Below are 21564 nucleotides of genomic sequence, written 5' to 3'. Positions count from 1 at the left end.
TGAACTGAACTGAATGAGCTCAGCCGCAAAGTGTCTGACTCTTTGCGACCCCATGGACTGTAACCCACCAGGCTCTGCTGTCCACAGGATTTCCCAGGCAAGAACACCAGAGTGTGTTGCCATGCCCTCCTCCAGGGGATCTTCCCAACCCAGGTATTGAACTTGCATCTCCTGCGTTGGCAGGAGCCATCATCGGGGAAACTATGAATACTTGGGATGAAACCACTGGCCATTGTATTCCAAGCAAGGTAAAAAAAAAAGTGTTGCATTGCAGCTACCACTGTTTGAAGATTGTGTGAAATCAAAAGTGGTCATAAAATAAATAACTTCTGAGTAGCAGGAGACATAGAACTAATGGACGAGAACTGCTTCTCAAATCTTGCCAGAGAAGCCTTTCTTTTCACTTTCCACCCCAAAGTAGCAAAATGCCAAGGCTGGGAGTCCAAGACAATGATGGACGGCTTTACAAATGGGCTGTTGTGTTTGGTTCTCTGTGGCACTCCTCTGCACAAGGCCTCTAAGCACCAAGCTGACTGGACTCACATATCTTGTCCTGGCTTCTATCTACACCCAGGAGCATAAAGTCCACGGCTACTTCCAGGCTGTGTACCTAGCAGTGCTTGAAAACTCCCAGCAAGGCATTCAGGGCTTTGGTCTCTGGTTGAGTAATATTTGAAGAAGAGGGAAACAAGAGGAGATAGAATAACAGCAATTTTGAAAGAGAACGGAGTTGGAAAATTTTGCACTATCTGCTTTTAAGACTTATTATGAGGCCACAGTAATCAAGATGGTGTATTTTGGCATACAAATAGACACACCGATCAATGAAATAAAATAGAGAGAACAGAAATACTCCCACACATATATGGCTGAATGATTTTCAACAAAAGTCTAGCCTTTTCAATTGAGAGTATTTCAATGGGAAAAGAATAGTCTTTTCAACAAAGGGTGATGGAATAATTGTACATCCACCTGAAATAAAATGAGCCTTGGTCCTTACCTACTATCATACAAAAAATAACCTCAAATGAGTCAAATACACCCAAGGTAAGCACTAAAACTATAAAACTCCTACAAGAATACATAGAAAGTCCTGTTACTGGGCTAGGCAGAGATTTCTTAGATGGGACTTGAAAGATATAAACCTTAAATCTTACAAAAGATATAAAAATAGAATTTTATCATATTTTAAACTTTTGCTAGTTGAAAGTCTCATCAATAAGAAAATTAAAAAGCAAGGTATGTACAGATGTGAGAGTTGGACCATAAGGCAGGTTGAGAACTGAAGACCTGATGCTTTCAAACTGTGGTGCTAGAGAAGACTCTTATGAGTCCCTTGGACTAAAAGGAGATCAAACCAGTCAATTCCAAAGGAAATCAATCCTGAATATTTATTGGAAGGACTAGTGCTGAAGCTGAAGCTCCAATACTTTGGCCACCCAATATAGAGAGCCAAATCATTGGAAAAGACCCTGATGCTGGGAAAGACTGAGGGCAGGAGGAGAAGGGGGGAACAGAGCATGAGATAGTTGGATGGTATCACCAACTCAAAAGGACATGAATTTGAGCAAACTCTGGTAGATAGTGAAGGACAGGAAAGCCTGGTGTGCTGCAGCCCACGGGGTTGCAAAGAGTCGGACACAACTTAGCAACTGAACAACAGACTGAGAGAAAACGTGTAAAACGTGTATCTGAATACTTTATATTCACAACATGTAAAGAACTCTTCCTACTCTAAGACTGCAAAGACCCAAGAGAAAATAAGATTTGAAAAGACACTGTGCCATAAAAGACACAGGAGTGATAAACATCAATAGTTACTAGGGAAATGCCAATTAAAACCACAAACAGCTATCACCAAACACACACCAGAATGGCTAAAATTTAAAAGATGATAACACCAAGGGCAAGCAAGAGTACAGAGCCTCTGGAATTCTCATAAGCTGCTGCTGGGATGTGAAATGGCATAGCTACTTGCAGAAGCAACTTGTAATTTCTGATACGAGTTAAATATACGATTACCATGCAACCTAGCAATTTCACTGCTAGATGTTTACCTAGGAGAAATAAAAATGTATTTCCTGTAAAAAGACTTGTACCTGTACTTGTGGCCTTTTCAGATCCCACACCCCCAGCCCACGTGCGGTGACCCAGAAGTGTGCAGGATATCATGGCCATGGAGGTCTCCCCTCTGAGGAGCAAAAGGTTCAAGCCCCATGTCCAGCTCCCCAGTCCAGGGAAACTGCACCAGGAAACAAGTTCTCACAAGGTCTGACTTTAAAAAACAATAAACAGCAGAGCTGACATACAGGAGAAACCAAGACTCTACTTTTGAAGATCTTGTGCACAAATTGACTCGATCTATGCCCCAGCAGAGGTGGCAGCTTGACAAGTGCCGGGTCACACGAGGAGCTTCACTGACTAGGGGTAACTGAAGGTGCGTGCTGGGGGCAGGGGTGGAGAGCCGCCTTCAGGGACAGGCAATGTGCATCCAATGCAATGGGCAAACTCTGTGCTGCAAGCCTCACATCCTCTCCAGCTCATCTCTCAACCTTCTTCTGAAGCAGCTCCTCACAGGGGCCCCATTTGGTGGATGAGGAAACCAAGAGAATGAGTGCTGACTGCATGGAACATGGCTTCAGCATCTGTTTAACCCTTGAAAATGCGACACACCTATGTCCCTGAAGGTGAAGAGGGAGAACACGTGATGTGTGTGTGTGCATGCTAAGTCACTTCAGTCATGTCCGACTCTTTGTGACCCCATGGACTGTTGCCTGCCAGGTTCCTCTGTCCATGGGATTCTCCAGACAAGAATACTAGAGTGGGTTACCATGCCTTTCTTCAAAAGATCTTCCAGACCTAGGGATCAAACCCGTGTCTCTTATGTCTCCAGCATTGGCAGGTGAGTTCTTTACCACTTGCGCCACCTGGGAAGCCCAGAACACCTGACTGTTGTTCAGTCGCTAAGTTGTGTCTCTTTCCGACCCCATGGACTACAGCACACCAGGCTTCCCTGTGCTTCACCATCCCCTGGAAAACACCTGCTAGCTTCATGTGAAAACCACTCCTATCCGCCCAGCCCACAACTCATTAACTAAGCTTCAACCTGAGTTAGAGTTTTGGTTGCTCCAGTCTCCTCATCCTTCCTGGGGATCAACTCTGATGGTTTCTGATAGCCAGCATTTCCCTTCATAACCCCCATGACTTGTGAACTTACACTCCTTGCGAACAGTGTATTTCTTCTAATTCTGAACACTGCTAATCCCTTCTGGGTTTGAGACTCGGGGCTGTCTGCACAATTGGGTCTTCAGCTCTCTGGAGCAGAGGCACACAGCCCAGGCCTGGCTTGAACCTTAGCTGCTCCAGGGAGCCCACCAGCCTCCCGCTGAGGCCTAAGCGCCTGGCCGCATGTGGCACAGCTGCCATCTGGTGGCCATGGATGGTAACTGCACCAGCCCACCTGGTTGTGTATTCCCCTGAACACAACCGGCTAGACCCTCTCTCAGTCGTTAAGCACTTCATCTCTAAAGCAAGTCAGGTCTGTGTGCTAGTCTTAAAACTTCTTCTAATGTCATTTAATCTAGATTTCCCAATGTTTCAAGATTTTTTTTTACTGTAAGCCTCGTGAAAAATTTTAAAATCCTTTGAACGTTTAAAAGAAAAAAAAATGATTTTCACGGACATGGCTTCATAAAATACAAGAAACTTAGTTCTGTCCCTCAGCATCTCTGCATATCTTCCCATATGTATGGATGCAGAACTAATGAAGCAAGAGCATGCAAGCACTTTGTATTCGCCCAGCACACGTTTATGAGGCACCTACCATGTCCCAGATCAAGTAAAACGCTAGATCCGGGATATAAATGTGAGAAAGACTTGGCTCCCAGTCTCAGACTTCAGTGCATCAGAACACGTTCGTTTTAAACAAGTGCATTACACAGCAGAGCATCTCTCATTCATGTTCGTCACTCCCAATTTATCTTTCCCAGTATCATCTGGGCCTCCCAGGACATTTGATGTCATATTACTAAAAACTGTATGCTATATGCCACATTTTTCTAAAACTTCCTGGTTGTTATTAATGATTTCCCCCATTTCCTCGGTATGCCTAAATAACATGGGTGTGTGCATGCTACGACCCTTTGGTCATGTTCCACTCATTGCGACCCCATGGACTATACCCTGCCAGGCTCTTCTATCCATGGGATTTCCCAGGCAAGAATACTGGAGTGGGTTGCCATGCAACCCGGAGGATCTTCCCCAACCCAGGGATCAAACCCTAGTCTCTTGCATCTCTTGCAGGAGGATTCTTTACCTGTTAAGCCACCGGGGAAACCCCAAATATCACTCCTTCCAAATTAAAAGCAAAAATAATTTCCCTGTGTCTCTGCTCTGCAACATTGCCACAAATCTTCAATTTGTCAAAAACAAACAAACATGCGGTATGTGCAAAATGCAATAAAGCCAAGTGCAGGTATGTCTCCACAATTTTAGCCCTTTTATTTCACTAACATTTTTCATTGCTCATTACAGAAGCTTACATAACATTACAATTTCCATATTTCAATTAGAAGAGTACATCACTCAATGCAGAAAAATCATACTCTATGTAGAGGTAGTATTCCTCTGGTTAAATAAATAGCAACTCATAATTTTTTATGAATTTATGACTCAAGCTGAACTGAAATAGAAAATCAAGGTGTTCTTTATGTAAGTAATTACTTTTAGCTCCCCAATGCCAAATTTACGTTATATTAGCACCTCCATATGTGGCTCCAAAACCATTAATTTTTCTATTTTGAGTCAATTCCAAACAAGAGACATAGATTTCCACATTTTATAAGACTTGTTTCTATACCATCAAACAATGAAAAACAAGAACCTAAAAAGATTCCCTGGTCAAGATGGAGGCAAAAATACCACAAGTATTCAAGAGACAATTTATGGTTCTCAGCCTAATCAAATTTATTTCTCCTTCTAAGCAACATGTTTTTATTTATATCTAATTAAATGTTTTATTAACACAGGTGGACATGGAAAGAAATCTGTAAAGTTCTTCACAGCAGTTCTTTTTTTCAAATTTGAGAACTCTGAAGTCACCTTTCTCTTTTCTTTTCCAACTTGAATCATTCCAGTTCCTCTCATTTTTCTTCACAAAACATGCCTTAAACTTTTTCATTTTCTCTGACCTATTTAAATTTCTTGACATTTTTCTAATGTTAAAGAGATTATAATTTCTAGACAAAGTACTGGAGAGCCAGCTGAGTGGTACAGCATCATTTTCTACTCATGAGGAAAAATGGTGAGTCCTGTTCTAAGGAAATACTTGCAAGTTCATTAGATAGATGTTATAAGGAAAGTAGATTCAATACATTTGGCACACACACACACACACACACACACAAACATTACAAGATTGTTGTGACACTCTTATAATCATACTTTCATCAAATCAGCAGTTAAAATTAATAAATGAAGTAATCTATGTCTATTCCAGTAACTCACTAATACCTTCAACACACATTTTACACTAAGTTGACATTAAAAAATGGGAGGAAGAGATATAATTCCTGTCCTCAAGGCATTTCTGATATCTTAGGAGGAAAAAAAGGGAAATAAGTAATTACACATGTTCAAGAGAAAAACGTATAGAAAGTTCAAAAAGAATAAAAACCGAGTCTGTAACTGCTGGAAAAATGGAAGAATACAGGAGTGATGAAAGTCAAATTGGATTATCCAGTGGCAAGATTTCTAGGGTAAGATCATTCTGAAGAAGTGGGAAATTCCTAGAGGTATCTAATCCACGTCCATCCCATGGGCTTCATCTTTTCATAAGGAGAAAACACTGATGAAAGGCTGCGCTAATACTGAAATCGGAAATCTGCTTGTTCATCACGGCTTTCAAGATCAGTCCAATGTAATTAGTTTTCCTCTTCCCAAATGAAAAGATTTTCATCTTCAAAAATATAAAATATTTCTAAGATATTTCTGTTGCTAATACCCAAGAATGTCTCAATTTGGCAAAACAGGCGGGCTTGGCCAAGCATTTCAAAGGACAAATGATAGCTGTGTTCTCTGACTACTTGGTTGAGATTCGTTCCTGAGTTCTGGAATCTGCTGTTTAATAAGTTGTTGTTCTCATCAACTACTTCAAAGATTTCCTTTGTCTGACTGCTGGGGTCTTGTGTATTTGATTTCACCTGACCCACAACGAACAACAACGTGTGCAAGAAACTCTTTAAATATGACTGAAATTTATTGAAATTATTTTCTTCCTCTAAGCCCAAGCAGTTACTTTGTTTTAATTTTCTCCTTCTGTCCATCAAGTCAAATGTGTTATTAAAATGAGCCCAATCATGTCTGTTGCCAACGGCATTATCAGTAAGTGCTCTTCTACTTCTTGTTTTATTGTTCTTGTCTCTGAACATGGTTTTGCTTGACTGTCGTAAACATGGGTGTATTTTCATCCATAATTGGAGACTCAAAGAATTTTCAACATCAGAATCTTTGCAATATGCAAATCCTCGGTGTTCCTCATTTACAGGCTGGTTAATCACAGTTAGTATCGGGCAATGTTGACCACAGATATTATAGAGTTTATCCAAAGAGTCGCCTTCCTGAAGGGCGCCATGAATTACATTACTACCAGCCAACGGTTGGTTCCTAACAGCACCATCAGAGACAGGATGGACTTTGTTACCAGCAGATGCAAAGACATGAGTGGCAGACGTACACACCCTCTCTGATCTAAGGTTACCCTTCTCCTCTGCTGGGTGATTGGGTTTTCTCTCCTGAGCACAAGCTTCATCTTGAATATCCAGCTCATCGTCATGGAAGGGCTCCGAGTCACTACAATGAGGCACATTAAAATAACTGCATCTCAGCTCAGGAGGCTGAGTCAGTTCCTCTAGCTCTGAGGAAGACAGTTCAGCCATGTTTGGACCTGGAGCCAAGTTTCCAAAATGTGAATATGGAACCTCATTGCTGCTATTATCCAGTAGAGTATCCACTGATGTGGTGTCTGCATGGCCACGCGGGCCCGAACATTCAGGCGATGATACTCTTAGCAAATGATTCTCTTTCAGGAGCCACTTGCCTCTGTCAATCAGTACTCCCTCTCCCCTGGCCCTGAGGGTTCTTTTAGGATCATTCTGTTTTGTACCATGTTCTGCAATGTCTTCCCTGGGATAACTGTCCCTCACGTTATTAACATCACATTTATCTCGTTTTTGCTCCGGAAATTTCTGCAACACAGTTGAATAGTTAGACACTCGTTCCAAAGAGCCAAGTGACTGACCTTCAGGATCATAAAGACCTACTTCCCCAGTGCCCTGAAATTCCACAGAATCACAAGGATAAACCTGAGATGTGTGTGTAGATCCAGCAAAAAAAGATGGTCTCATCATCTCTGCTTTACCATAAAGTTTCTCTATTGTCCTTTTAACAAATCCTTTGTTGCATTCTTTCTCAGGGGTCATCTCCTCATCACTGTCACTGGGGCCATCGCTGGATGTTTTGTATGACTGTTCATTCTCACTGTTTTGTCTATAATCTGACCAATCAGAAGTTCCTGACCTTCTTAGCCCGTTTTTAAAATTAAGAGGAGACTCTGCAGAACTTCCAGCTTCCAAGCTTTCCACCATCTTTCTGACTTTTGTTTTAGTTTCTCCTTCACTGGGCTCCTTTTCTGTATTTTGCTTAGAATCATAGCAAAATACTAAAGATGGTGCTGTCACCAGTTTCCTACTGATTGTCTCACAAATTATACCACCCTTTCCTTCTTCTGCATCATTTCTGCTGGACACTTTGATCAATTCCAAACTTTTACTAGCCTCTAACTCCTTTCGGATCAATTCTTCAGTCTCTTGCTCCCCTGAATTTACCTTTATATTAAAGATATCAGTGTTCTGGTTTTCCAATTCCTCAAAAGATTCCATTTCTGAGACGTTTCTTTCACTTGATGTCATGCTGTCGGTTGTTGAGTCTGGTTCTTCAGAAGTCTTTGAATCTTCCTTATCAAAAGATGTATATACATTTTTATCCTGAAATTTCTTTAATGAACAACTTCCAGGTTTATCTAAAAGACTATGTTCTCCATCAAGTTCTGATTCAGTTGTATTTTGGAAAGAGCCACAGTGGCTTAAACTACTGATATTTTGGTGTGACACCAACGTATTAGAGCCGGGTTTACACCCAGGGTCTGCCAAAATATTTCTGTCTTTCTGAACTTCATCAACTCTTTCTAACTCTTCAGTCAATTCCAAATTATCAGCTCTCTCATAGCTACGGTTTTGTTCATAAGCACAACCCTCAGGAGAAGACACAGCATCAGTAAGTGAAGAGATGTCTCCTAAGAAACAAGCCTTGTTCATGGAAGTCTGATCCATGGTGCGGTCATCACTGGGGAAAGAATTTTCAATGAGGTGACAAGCCTCTTTTGGAGGGTAAGTCTTAACTACAGTGCCCATTTTACGTGGAGAGCGAGTCACTGCTGTAACACAGACTTCAGAGACTTCCTCACCGGCAGTATGGCTTCCATCTAAAGAGATTTTCTGTGTTTTCTCATTTTCAGTGCACTGAGGAATTATCTGAATGTTGGGTGTAGAGCAATTTGCAGAAACACCTATTGGAACCACATCCTGTTCTTTCTCAGTGAGTCCAAAGTGATTCGTGGTTGATTCCACTAAGCTGGCCACGGCGGCCTTCAAGTCATCAGCTTCCTCTGTGACGGCAATGTGCTTCAGCACCTCCAACAGTGCAAGTGTTTCTGAACTTCCACTGGTCGCCTTGAGAGCGTCACCTGGACAGAAGCTACTCACACCTCCCTTTAGGGTTAGCACCAGGAGCCAAGCTAGAAGTACATTAGTGGAGGAATGACATATCAAAGAAGGGAAAGGAACTTCTGAAAGTGGACCTGGCATCTGAACAACTCCGTTTTGAGCCTTGGGACTACTGGGAGCCAAAGCTTGCAGCTGGCGAAGCAGCTGGACTGGTGACAAGTGCTGTGGGGCATCCCCTTCCAGATCTACCTGTACGGCAGTCTCTATGCTTGGCCCTTTTGCAGCAAGGTTTATGTCTTTGTAAACATGGCTCATCTCTTGCCCTGACTTTGCAGCAGATACTTGACTTTTAGCATTAGGATCATCCATAGCTGACTGCGACAAAGTACAGAATTCATGAACAGAAAGCAAGTAAGTATCATTCAGAGAGTCAGTCTGGCTCTCACAGTGATCCTGGATGAGTTCTTCACTGCTATCTTTGTCAAAAGACGTACCTACTTTCTTACCTAGATTGTCTCCTGTCAAACTGGCACTTTTAGTTGTGTGTCCATTATTTTGCAGAACAGAATCATTTCTTTTTCCAGAACTAGTGCGGGAACTGTTTCCTGGAAGAAAACCATTGTTGTAACTCACCACACTCCTTTCCTTTTTGTATACTGGAGCTGACTTGCCAAGCTGCAAAGCTGCTTGTGGACTTAAGTTCTGCAACCATCTTTGTACATAACTTTGAACTGAATGATGGGTAACATTCTCAGGAAAAACAGCTTTTCCCAAAGAAGCTAAGGAATTTGCCCTAGTTGTGACATGCTGCTTACTTACAGTAGTATCTGATTTCAACTTATCCCTTTTTTGTTTTTTCTGGCTCCTTAAAGTTATGTGTGAGTTATTAACTTTTGAAACTAAACTCCTCTTTGACGTTCCTCTCAAATACCAAGATGCTGTTTCTGCCTGAGACTCTGGCCCACAAAAAGCACTGGGTTTTTGCTCAAGGAAGTTAAACAAATGAAATAAATTTTGATTTTCATAAGTATTTTTGCAATATCCAACCTCATTATGGGAAAACACTTTCTCTCCTTGACCAATTTCTCTTTTTGTAGGTCCCCCCAAGTTTACTTTGTTTAGTGGTCTGGACTTTCTTCTGGCTAAAAGTCCTTGAACCTTAGGTTTATAAATAGTATTTAATTTATTTCTATGGAAATTTCTGGAATTCACAGGATTATTACCTTTTGAAGAAAAATAATTTGATTCAATTACCGTATCACTTGCATGGAGGTCTTTCTCACAAAGTATGGCCTCTTTGAGGGGACCGTGTGAATCTCGCAATATGGTTTCCTGTGCAATTCTATCTCTTGTGTTCATTCTCTTATTCTTCCTGGGGATTCTTTTAGTTGCCATCTCTCCAGCCTGATGCTGAGAATTTATCACATGCTGCTGAGATTTCTTCTTTTTTTTGCTAGCAACTGAGGACGAAATCTGCTTTTCATTTTCTGGAAGTTTTGTTAAACCACACTGAGAAAATTCATGAATCAGTTGGTCAATTCTTGCAGTGACAGTAGAGGATCCTACTGAAGCTGGGGTCTTGGAAATAGTTTTGTCAGTTCCAGGGCTGTCACTTGAAGAGTGAGCTGCACCTGCTAAGAAAGGGCTGGATCTATCATCAGTGTTACCATAAGTTCTTAAATTCCTGACTCTAGCTTTGTTGTCTGCTGTGACATTATCAACTATACCTTCCTCCACAATTGAGTTTTCTGATGTAGTCTGTGGCAAGCCGCCATTATGGGACATCTCTAACATCTTTTGACTTGTAATTTCTACAACACCAGCACTTACTGCATTTGATTTGAGCAATCTGCTTTCCTTTTTTCTTTCTAAAGATGACGCTACCTGCTCATTGTTATCAACTTGAACAAGTATGGGTCTGTTGGACACAGATGACATTTTACTGCAAGAATGTGTGACCATGTGATACTCAGACTTGTTTTCCCAATCTTTCCTTTCTTCATTGTAGGAAAACTGCCCAATCATTTTCTCTTGAACCTCAGTTTCAGATACTAAGGTCACACTCCCTATCACAGACTTCTTCTGCCTCATTCTCCTTGGTCCAGGTGTAGGGGGCCTGTAGAAACGATGCTTCACTTGATCCTGAGTTCCCTGGGTGGCATCTGTGTCCATAGCAGGGTTCTCCCAGCTGGTAGAACTGCAAGTTTCAACATCTTGATCTTTCACTTGAGTGTTCAGCTCCTCCACTAGACTGTCCACCAGACTACCACCTTTCTCCAGAGGTGAGACGTCTGTGGACAATGAACATGCAGTAATTTTTACACCAGATGATCGATCATCCGTTCTCCCTGGGAGACTGCTTATTTCACTTTTTTCACCATTATTGGACAGATCAGCTCTACAGAGAGTGGTTGTCCATTTTATGGTCTCCTCCTCTTTTATCTTGAATCGAATTTTCATCTCAACTGTCATAGTGCCATCTTGATTAAAAATAATTGATTTCTCAACATCATCTTCAGAAGGATATATCAATAAATTCTGAGAATCATTTTTTTCTAATGCCAAGTAATTTTCAGAAGCAAAAGAATGATCTGAGTAGCAATCATTATTCTGCATTTTCTCAGAAGAAAGAGAATAAATCTGAGACGTTGGGCTTGAAGGTACATGTGTGCTCACTTTCAAGATTTTAAGAGTAAAACACAACGTGGAAGAGAGAGAAGTCATAAATATCCAATAGAGGAGGCAGCAAAGAAAGAAAAGAAGAAAATGAACAATTAGTATGAAAAATACCCTATTTTCTAAATGTCATATTAAGATTTTGTTAAGTTTTTCACCTCTATGTATTCATTTGGTCACTTTATTTTTTTTTTAAGTAATTATGCTTTAGTTTTATTTTTTTATGTTCTTTTTTTAACTTATTTATTTTTTATTTTACTTTACAATTCTGTATTGGTTTTGCCATACATTGACATGAATCCACCACGGGTGTACATGCGTTCCCAAACCTGAACCCCCCTCCCACCCCCCTCCCCGCAACATCTCTTTAATTCATGGTAATATCTGGTACATTTCTACAACATACTCTTTTAAAAAGAACTTAAATTCTACTTCAATGAGGAAATTCACAGAATTGTACTTAAGTCTTAATGAGTTTAATAAGGTAATTTTAATAAAGTATAAAGTAGAAACTGCTAAGGATTCTAGCAAAAATAAAGAGGTTTCTGTGAGGTTTGGTTTTACTGTATTATTCTGTTTCACAGTACTGGACTTGGGGTGTAATCCAGTGCTGCTTACCTATCCATACAAGCAAGGGATAGTTTTATGGTGGTATTCATCTTCCTATCAGTATGTATCAAGAGAGAGATATTTATAGCATTACCAAACTGAAAACAGTTTTATAATTTATTTTAAAGGCAAAATTAACTTAGTAATAATTATTAATCTAACATTATCTTCTATAAACAGTACATTTAATGTCAGTCACAAAAGAAAAGAGCGCTAATCACAAACCCAGATATCTAGATATTTTTTTAACATGCATCTCTAGTGATGACCTTGGCACCCATGCTTCCTCCACTCAGTCAAATTACTACCTGTAACTTGTATAGATGTGCACATGCTTGTGCTGTACTATGCTTAGTTGCTCAGTCCTGTCTGACTCTATGTGACCCCATGGACTATAGTCCACCAGGCTCCTCTGTCCATGAGATTCTCCAGGCAAGAATACTGGGGTGGGTTGCCAAGCCCTTCTCCAGGGAATCTTATTGACTCAGGCACTGAAGCCAGGTCTCTGTCGTCTCCTGTACTGGCAGGTGGATTCTTTACCACTGAGTCACTTGGGAAGCCCTGTGCATATGCTTACCATCAATTCAGGGTATAAGGCTAGAGATACTTTCTCTTATTTTGGGAATACATTTATCAAAATTATAAATGAAAATGTTTCACTCATAATAAAAAGTGAATCTAAGGGCCTAGGGCTTTTACTAGAATAACTTCAGAAAGTGGAGCAAGTATGTAGTTAAGAGATTTTTTTTAAAGTCAATCAATCTGAGCTCAGCTGTGCTACATGGTATTTATTATATATAGAAAACTCCAAAACTACTGGTGCGTCGCTTACTCATATCCCATAGAATTTAGAATTCCTCTCTAAATCAAGAAATGATGGCACTTTGATCTTTTATTTAGGTATTAGGTGCAAAACAAAAGAAAGAAAAAGAAACTCATCAATTTAAATAGATATATCATTGATTGATCTGAAAAACAATCTTTTTAAAATTATTAATCTCTCTGACTCTTTGCAGCTATAAATAGAACCAGTTTCAGTTTAAAATGTTTTGATCCTCTCTTTTTCTGTGATAAAGGAAATTGGTCATTTAAGATGAATTGCTGTTGTTGTTGTTTTTGAGGTTAAAACAAAACAAAACTTAGGGCTAAAAATAAGGGCTATATATTTAAGTGACTTACTTTTTCTGCTTTCTGACCTAGCATTTCCCTTGGGGTACACACGACGAGAGATGCCTGGTAATCTAGCAGGAAGCAAGTACTTTTGGATGTCATAATTTCCTGGTTTAAACGGTTCCCTTCCTGCTGCCACCACAGCTCCGGAGCTCAGGATCACAGCCTGCAGACTGGGAACCTAGGGAAAAAAATCAAACAGCCGTGGTCCTGATACGAGCAGCATGAAGTTCTATTCTTTCCATACAGAGTTTATGACAGATTAAATTAATTTAACAACCTCCACCGTTTGAAAGAGATACTCACCAACCATCTGTTGGGCACCAATGATGTATACAAACTAATGAAGTACTAAACGAGGATGGGGGGAGAAGGGGGCATTAGACCAACATCCTCATTCAGCCCACAGCTGCCTGGAACAGATCAGAGTTCTGCCCTCATAACTAAACAAACCTTCAAAAGGTATGCAGTACTGCCCCTGTCCTACCCACCCAAGCACCCAGCTGGAAAAGGGCCTGACAGTCACTCCAGGACCGCGACATTGAGTGATTGTGGACACGCAGGTCCCAGAAAAATGCTTTCTGTCCTCAACAGAATAGCACTCTAGGCCACTCTTTTTTAAGAAATATCATTGAGATAACAGGGAACAGAAAATCTGACTCTAATGTTGAATCTGTTTCTTTGACTTTAACCTTTGCTTTCCAGTTGCTTTTGTTATTATCATCACATTATCAGCCATTACTACATAATGGTTGGCCTCAGGGAACCCAGACCGTCTGCCTGAATGCTCACCTAAAGTGCCTTTGTTCAGCTCAAGGGGAGACAATCTGACCTTGCCCACCTGTGGATGGCTGCAGAAAAGAAGAAATTAACATGTCCTCACCCCAGGCTACCCCAGGCTGGCCCAGGCTGGAAATATTTCGCAAAAGTAATGGCTATTTTACTTTATTTCCTCACCTCCTCCCCCTCTCTATTCTATTAAAAAAAAACTGGCATACAGATTCCAATAAGATAGTTTGGGGGGGACACTAGTCTTCCATCCTCTCAGTCTGCTAGCTTTTGAATCAAGTCCTATTACTTGCCTCAACACCTCATCTCACGGTTTATTAGCCTATCCTACAGTAACAGATTATGTGCCAATACCTTCTGTAAGTCAAGGCTCAGGGGAAAGGGTAGAGGAGAAAAAAAGAGGTCCTCCTGGACCATGCCTCATCTGAATCTGACCTCAAAAGGAAGAACATCCACCCAGGTGAGCCAGTGCCCTCCCATGCACACTGAAGCACGGTAGCAACTGTGAGCCTGCACGAATGCTCTCACACATGCTCGCGCGCACGTAGGAAAAACCTTCTTACAGGAGGGGAACACTATCACATCACTCACTACTCGAGCTCAGATGTGAAGAGTGCCCGTCCCCTCAAATGCTCACCTTCCTTCCGTCTGTGGCATACAGCTTGGTCACCGGGCGCTGCATGACCTGTGTCAGGTACTGCAGGAAGACCTCGAAGCTCTGCGTGACCCTCCTGTTGAGGACGATTGCACGCCTCGTCTTGGGGTCGCCATTTCTGAAGACCACGAGCCGACGCGGCGCGCGCAGCATACCGGGAGCAGCAGGGGCGGGGCCTCGCTGCACATGCGTGCTGAGAGCTCGGCTGCTGAGCCAGGGCCGCGGGCGACGCCGGGCCTTGTCCAGGTCCACCGGCTGCACCTTCCTGCCGTGGGAGCACAGGTACGACTGACCGTCCTCCAGCTCCTCCAGACGCGTGATGCTATGCCTCCCGCGGGGGGTGCTGATGTTCCGCACGCCGAAGGGCAGGGGCACCTTGCCCGACAGGTTGTCCAGCAGAGCATCGAATGTCTTGAAGGAACGAGGGTTCAGCACCACCCGGACCCCGCCGAACTGAGGGTCTCCGCTCTTGTAGAAACTGATCCTTTTGGCCACAACAGGCTGGGTGATGCCCGACTGGCGAAGAGAAGGAAGCTGACCTTCAGAGGAGATCCGGCGAACCATGGAGAAACTGGTGGAAGGAGTTTCGCTCATTTTGGTTGAGACCTGGGGAGGGAAGGAAATTATTCATCTCATGGTAACAGCACCAAGAGGAATACGTGCTGATGCTAACACAGCTAGTGATAGCTGTTCCTAGGATTTCATTCATTCACTTATTCATTCGTAATAGCTTACTGTTTTGAAAGATAACTTTCAGGGCTTAAAATGAGAAGATATAAAACAGCAGTTAAGTAAGGGTGTTTATAATTGAAAGATTAAAAGCAGCCTGAAGGAACATCTATGGTCGTCTAGTGACTCTGCTCTCCCTATGCAGGGAGCCTGGGTTCCATCCCTCTTCAGGGAACTAAATCCCACATGCCACAATTAGAAATCCGACATGCTGCAACTGAGACCCGGCATAGCTAAATAAATTAATTAAATAAATAAAAATTAGAAACAACCTAAAGACACCAATGAATTGGGCACAGGTGGAGAAGGCAATGGCACCCCACTCCAGTACTCTTGCCTGGAAAATCCCATGGACGGAGGAGCCTGGAAGGCTACAGTCCATGGGGGTCACTGAGGGTCGGACATGACTGAGCGACTTCACTTTCACTTTTCACTTTCACGCATTGGAGAAGGAAATGGCAACCCACTCCAGTGTTCTTGCCTGGAGAATCCCAGGGACAGGGGAGCCTGATGGGCTGCTGTCTATGGGGTCACACAGAGTGGGACACAACTGAAGTGACTTAGCAGCAGCAGCAGATAAATCATGAGGTATATATCCATGGAAAACTGCACAGCCACTAAAGAGGGCTTTATTGGCCTGTATTTATTGACATAGAGAAATGATCATGACATTTATTACTAAATGAAAAAGCAGCTTGTAGAATACACACGCTAGGCCATTGCCAATGTGTATAACATTTATTATACTAGAAGACAAAAATGTATATACAGCCCAGTGCTGGTGGTGTTTATCTATGATGGCAGAGCTGTGGGTAATATTTGTGTTTTTTTATACATTGCCAAATTTTGTGACTCTTTAAAATTAGCAGGTATTATTGAACAATTTTAAAAATTAAAGAAACACAAATCAGAAACCATCCAATGAGAAGAGCTTTGCAACTGATCAGTTTAGTTCTGCATGTCCTGGCAGTCAAGGAAAAGGGAGAACACAGGAAAAGTTTATAAAGTTCAAATTGTCTGTTAGATGGAATCAAATGAACTCATTTGGAAGAAGTTGTTTCCTGACATTAAATTCTGGAAGGCCCTTAAAAAAGGGCCATATTAAGGTAGTCTAAGATGTTTTCATTACAGATTGTAGAAAATGCAGTTAAATTACACACAACTAATCGTACATTGGAAAATGCCGCAATAAACGAATATTTTTAGAAGAATGACAACATTACTATAGGCTGCTACAAATGATGCAATCTGGTTACTGGTCCCAGTAGAGCCTGGAAAATGAAATTTTCGGTCGGTCTTTAAGAGCCTATTTCAGCCAATCACTGAGGTTTTCCTTGTCCACATTCCAAGAGTCTGACTGACAAGTGAGCAGCTTGTGGGAGGGTTTATCTGAGGCTTGGCTTGTTTTTCATTGGTAGCACACTGCGGCTACTTTCTGTTGTTCTAAATCAATGTAATTATTAGTGTCTTTTGACAGAGTAAGAATGCCCTGCAGCCTTAAAGACAAATTGAACAAACTAAATAAATATGATCAATATCATACAGATGAATAAGGCATGTTCAGCACTGTAAATCAGTTATAAGTCTCGGCCAAATCACTAATTTAAATGTTTGCAAGCTTTATCTAAGACTCTTCATTTATCTCCAATATGACTTGTCAATATTATTTATATGTAAAGTAATATAATGCATTCAAGATCAACCGAGAAATGAGATGTGTCTCCCCTTCTCTCTTCTCAAGCAGTTTGCAGTGATTATAATACTTGAGACACGAAAGGCAGTATAGCAGGAACTGGGGAATCCAGCTTTGCGGTGTCAGCAAAACCTCAATCTCTGCTCATCCTCGGCTGATAAACTCTGGTCTGACCTGACAAACTGTGCTGTGATGGAAGGGATGAATTCCTTCATTACCTGAACAAAAGATTTCAGAAATCTTTGCCTCCAACCACTTTTTAGGCTCGTTTACTTAATATTTATTTGAAGTTATTTTACATGAATAGTGTTTAAGACACATTTTTCACCAAATTTGAATTGCTTATTCATCTATACATAAGTTCATGTGTGTGTGCTCAGTTGTGTCCAACTCTTTGAAACCCCATGGACTGTGGCCTGCCAGGCTCCTCTGTCTATGGGATTTCCCAGGCAAGAATACTGGAGGGGATTGCCACTCCCTTCTCCAAGGGATCTTCCTGACACAGGGATCGAACATGGGGCTCCTGCATTGGCACACAGATTTGTTACCACTTAAGCCCCCAAGTTTCTGGTGAGGCTTTTAATTCCAGTAGCATCCTGCCTGGATCTCACTATTTGGAGAGCCGCTCACCTGCTGGTCATGTTGGGAACACAGTTGTGTGAGCTGATACACTTTGGGTTTCGTTTGGTGGTAGGGGATGGGGGAAGGTATCTCGGTTTTTGTTTGTTTGTGGCTGAAAAAAAGAGAAAGAAGATTTTGTGCTGGGACCAGAAAGGAGACCATAGAAAATAGGGTCCATGGGAGGGAAGACATGGCCCCCATGGTCCTACTCTGACTGCTGCCCAGTCCTGATCATTGGTGCTGAATCTAACGCAGGAAGGAAGAAGCTGGAGTTACCATCTCCTGGGAAGAAGCCATATGCCCAGCAGAGGAGGAGCATCTGCAGAGCAATTACCTGCAGCAGAGTAGTTGTCAGGCACCTTGAAGAGGAGGCCACAGCAAAAAATAAATAAAATAAAATACAAGTTCCTCTGGTCTTCACTGCTTTTAGAGGATCTATAAGAACTCCTGGAAGTGACTGGAGGAAGTTTTGGAGAGAGTGTTGATATTTTGCATACATGTGGCTGGGATTTAAGAGCCCATGGTGAGGTGGGCAAGCACAGCAGAGTGTAATGAAGACTCCACTATTACTGAATAAAAGGATCTCTGGGCATGCAGTAGGACTTCCCTGGTAGCTCAAGACAGTAAAAGAATCTGCCAACAACGTGAAAGACCTCGGTTCAATCTCTGGGTCAGGAAGATCCCCTGGAGAAAGGAATGGCTACCCACTCCAGTATTCTTGCCTGGAGAACTCCAAGGACAGAAGAGCCTGGTGAGCTACAGTCCATGGGGTCGCAAGGAAGCTAGGCTCTTGAGGCCCTCCATTGTCCTTACCACTGACTGCCCTAGAGGTAGCAAAGCATCCAGTACACAAAAATCTCTTGCCTCCAACCCCAAATTATATTGAAATCTGCTTCTAATGACAACTTGCTACCAATATCATCCCCTCTTCTTTGAATGCTCTTCATTGCTGAATCAGACCATGAAGCTGTGAATACTTGCATAGCTTTTTAAGATTAACCAGATTCAGCACCCTTGGTTTCCTTAGGTGCAACTATTGTTACACTGCTCTGTGCTGTCACTGGTCTGAGTCATGTGTGCAGCTCAGAGCTAAATAGTTGCCTCTACCAAGAGGGCTGTACCTTCCTTCTCTCTCCCCTCACTTGACAACAGATGACAGGTTTATAAAGTGCAGGCACATCATTTCTTAATTATATTTTTAATTTAATTTTCTGGCATACAGTAAGAATGCAAGCAACTCAGAAAGAAAAATGAAGTCGAAAACAATATATAAAGCTGGTATATTCATTCTGTTCTGTAGTGATTCAGAGATCTGATGTTGCAAGAAAAAATATTTCATTTCACAGGTCATAACTCTATGGGACTAGGGTTTAGGGTTCAGAAAGGAAATATGGGACTTATTCTTTATGGCTTCCCAGGTGGCGCTAATGGTAAAGAAGCCGCCTGCCAATGTAGGAGGTGTAAGAAACACAGGTTCAATCCCTGGGTGGGGAAGATCCCCAGAGGAGGAAATGGCAACCCACTCCAGTATTCTTGCCTGGAGAACCCCATGGACAGAGGAGCCTGGCAGGCTACAGTCCATGGGGTCGCAAAGAGTCAGACATGAGTACAGTGGCTTAGAACACATGCACACTCCCGGTGGCAGTCCCAGCTCTTCCAAAGCACGAGCACTCTCCTTCTTTGATGTATTGCACAAATATCTCTAATGAGTAAATACAGCTTTTAAATCAGGAAAAAAAACTTTACTCATATTTGAATACACTTGAATTTCTTGATTTCCTGATATTAAAGTTCCCTCCTACTTCAATATCAGCCTATTGAGAAGGTTTCATGCTTATCTGGGTAAAGATAATATTAGCAATAGTTATTGTTTTTCTAATGGTTATAGATAGAACACAAATATGTAGTCTAGATATAAAATATAAAATAAAGTACAGCTAGCTAGAATAGATTATTTTCACAATAAAGATTTTTTAAATAGTTTTGTACTTACCAGAACTTGAAACTTCCCTTAAAAAGATGGCTCAAGTTCAATAATCCTCACAAATGTTACTGGATATGTAACCTGTTCGTCTCGTGCAAAGAAACTAGTGTCCTTGGGTGTATTCTGAGTTGGGCCGCTCAGAGATTGAGGGCAGCTTATTAATTTAATCCAAGGCGATGCTAATCACCGGGCAGACTGCACCTTAAGGGAACCACAGCCAGAGACAAGCCAGTTCCCATCATGCTCCAGAGTCCTGAGTCTTCCTAATTAGTGTCTCTTGCGTTGCTTTCTGCTTCCCTAGTATCATTCTCAGGGGAAAGTACTTCCCCAATTCATGAGCATTTTCCTCGCAGACAGCCTCAAGTCCTCACTTATTTGTATTAAAGAGAAAAAGTTGTTATGCTGCTAAAAATGACATTTTTGTCATTCTTTGATAAATAGTTCTGAGTCAGTATTTACTCATGGTAGTCATTTGAAAAAGGACCTAAGCCCTTTGTTTTTAATGCAAGCACTCCTGAGTATTGTGGCATCGATGTAGTTCTATAAAGAGGGCTGTAAGTTTAACAGGCCAGCTGCTCAGCATAGCACAAGTGCAAGAGTCGCCACGCAGAAGGGGTGCTACGCCTCCACACACCCTGTCTCCCACTGCTCTGCTTTAATCATCGGGGGTTTGAACGTGTTTTAAGAATGTGTCACACACGCAGTCCCCAAATGACACATACTGCCTCTAACAGCTACCTGCAGTCTAAGCCGATTTGAAGATGCCTCCCACCTAATCGGATTTACTGGGCTTCTCACCTCAGCTTTGAACCTCAAAAACAACGGGAGGGGTGCTCTGGGAAAGAAGGACCTAGTTCAAACCTGTGCTCCCGAGTGTTGCCTCCAAACACATCACTAAAGGAACAAGGTGATGACATGGCACAGTTTGCCTAGTAAATACTGACTTTATAACAAGTGACCAATTAAAAAATAAAAAGGAAAAAACAAATATGATGTATTAATACATATATATGAAGTCTAGAAAGATGGTACTGATGAACCTATATTGCAAGGGAAGCAAAGGACAGGCAGCCAGAGAACAGACTGTGGACACAGTGAGGGAAGGAGAGGGTGAAAGGCATTGACAGAGCAGCATTGTTTCAGTGTATTTTACATTGCCATACATAAAATAGGTAGCAAGTGGGAACTTGCTGTGTGACACAGGGACCTCCAATCCTGTGCTCTGTGACCACCTAGAGGGGTGGAATGGAGTGGGATGTGGAAGGGAGAGGGCCCAGGTATACTTACGGCTGATTCATGTTGATGTATGGCAGAAACCAACACGATATTGTAAAGTAACTAAATTTTTAAAAATGTAAAAAGGAGTAGGAAAGGGACGGAGGAAAGAAAGGAGGGAGGGTAGACATGAGAAATGATAGTTATAAACCTCCATTTATAACATCACTATCCACACAGACATGGCAACTGAAGCAATAAACAAATGCATATTTACAGAGTAGTGACAGACAAGTCATATATATATATATGACTGAGTTACTTTGCTGTAAAGCAGAAATTAACACAACATTATAAATCAACTATACCTGAATAAAAGAATTTTTTAAATGCTTGGCTAAGGAGTTTTGATTCTATTCTGTAGAACATGGAAATGCACTGAAAAATTCTGAGCAGAAATGACATCAGAACTGAACTTTTCACTGACTTTGTATGTCAGATGACTTGCGGGGAGGAGACTGTGGTGACAGAAACTGGGGAGGTGGCCCTAAAAATAGTTAAATCAAGAGCTCCTGAGGGCCTGACTTAGAGAAATGAGAATAGAAATAGAAAGGAAGGAAATTATTTCCAAAAGTTTCAGAGG

At 41.7% G+C, this 21564-nt stretch overlaps 2 protein-coding genes across 2 annotated transcripts in view; both read right to left on the bottom strand.

The window, feature by feature from the left end:
* The window catches only part of LOC120878581, a 145882-nt gene that overhangs the window by 94408 nt on the left and 29910 nt on the right, over positions 1-21564 (bottom strand). Inside the window, exons 2-3 of the mRNA XM_040261230.1 lie at positions 14662-15285; positions 13245-13416 (exon numbers count right to left, since the gene is read on the bottom strand). Coding sequence (XP_040117164.1) covers positions 13245-13416; positions 14662-15273 — 784 coding nt within the window. The 5' untranslated portion in view covers positions 15274-15285. The remainder of the gene's footprint in view (positions 1-13244; positions 13417-14661; positions 15286-21564) is intronic.
* On the bottom strand, positions 4383-11574 carry LOC120878580 (oxygen-regulated protein 1). Its single transcript, XM_040261229.1, has one exon. The coding sequence runs from the start codon at positions 11502-11504 to the stop codon at positions 5922-5924; it is 5583 nt and encodes a 1860-aa protein (XP_040117163.1). The 5' UTR covers positions 11505-11574; the 3' UTR covers positions 4383-5921.

Source organism: Oryx dammah, unplaced genomic scaffold (assembly GCF_014754425.2).
Source record: "Oryx dammah isolate SB20612 unplaced genomic scaffold, SCBI_Odam_1.1 HiC_scaffold_19, whole genome shotgun sequence".
Classification (NCBI taxonomy): domain Eukaryota; kingdom Metazoa; phylum Chordata; class Mammalia; order Artiodactyla; family Bovidae; genus Oryx; species Oryx dammah.
The sequence above is the reverse complement of the archived record's forward strand: the minus strand, read 5'-3'. Positions and strand labels throughout refer to the sequence as shown.

Coding starts and splice junctions, on each gene's coding strand:
- LOC120878580 (XM_040261229.1), bottom strand. CDS start 11,504: ATGACTTCTCTCTCTTCCACGTTGTGTTTTACTCTTAAAATCTTGAAA.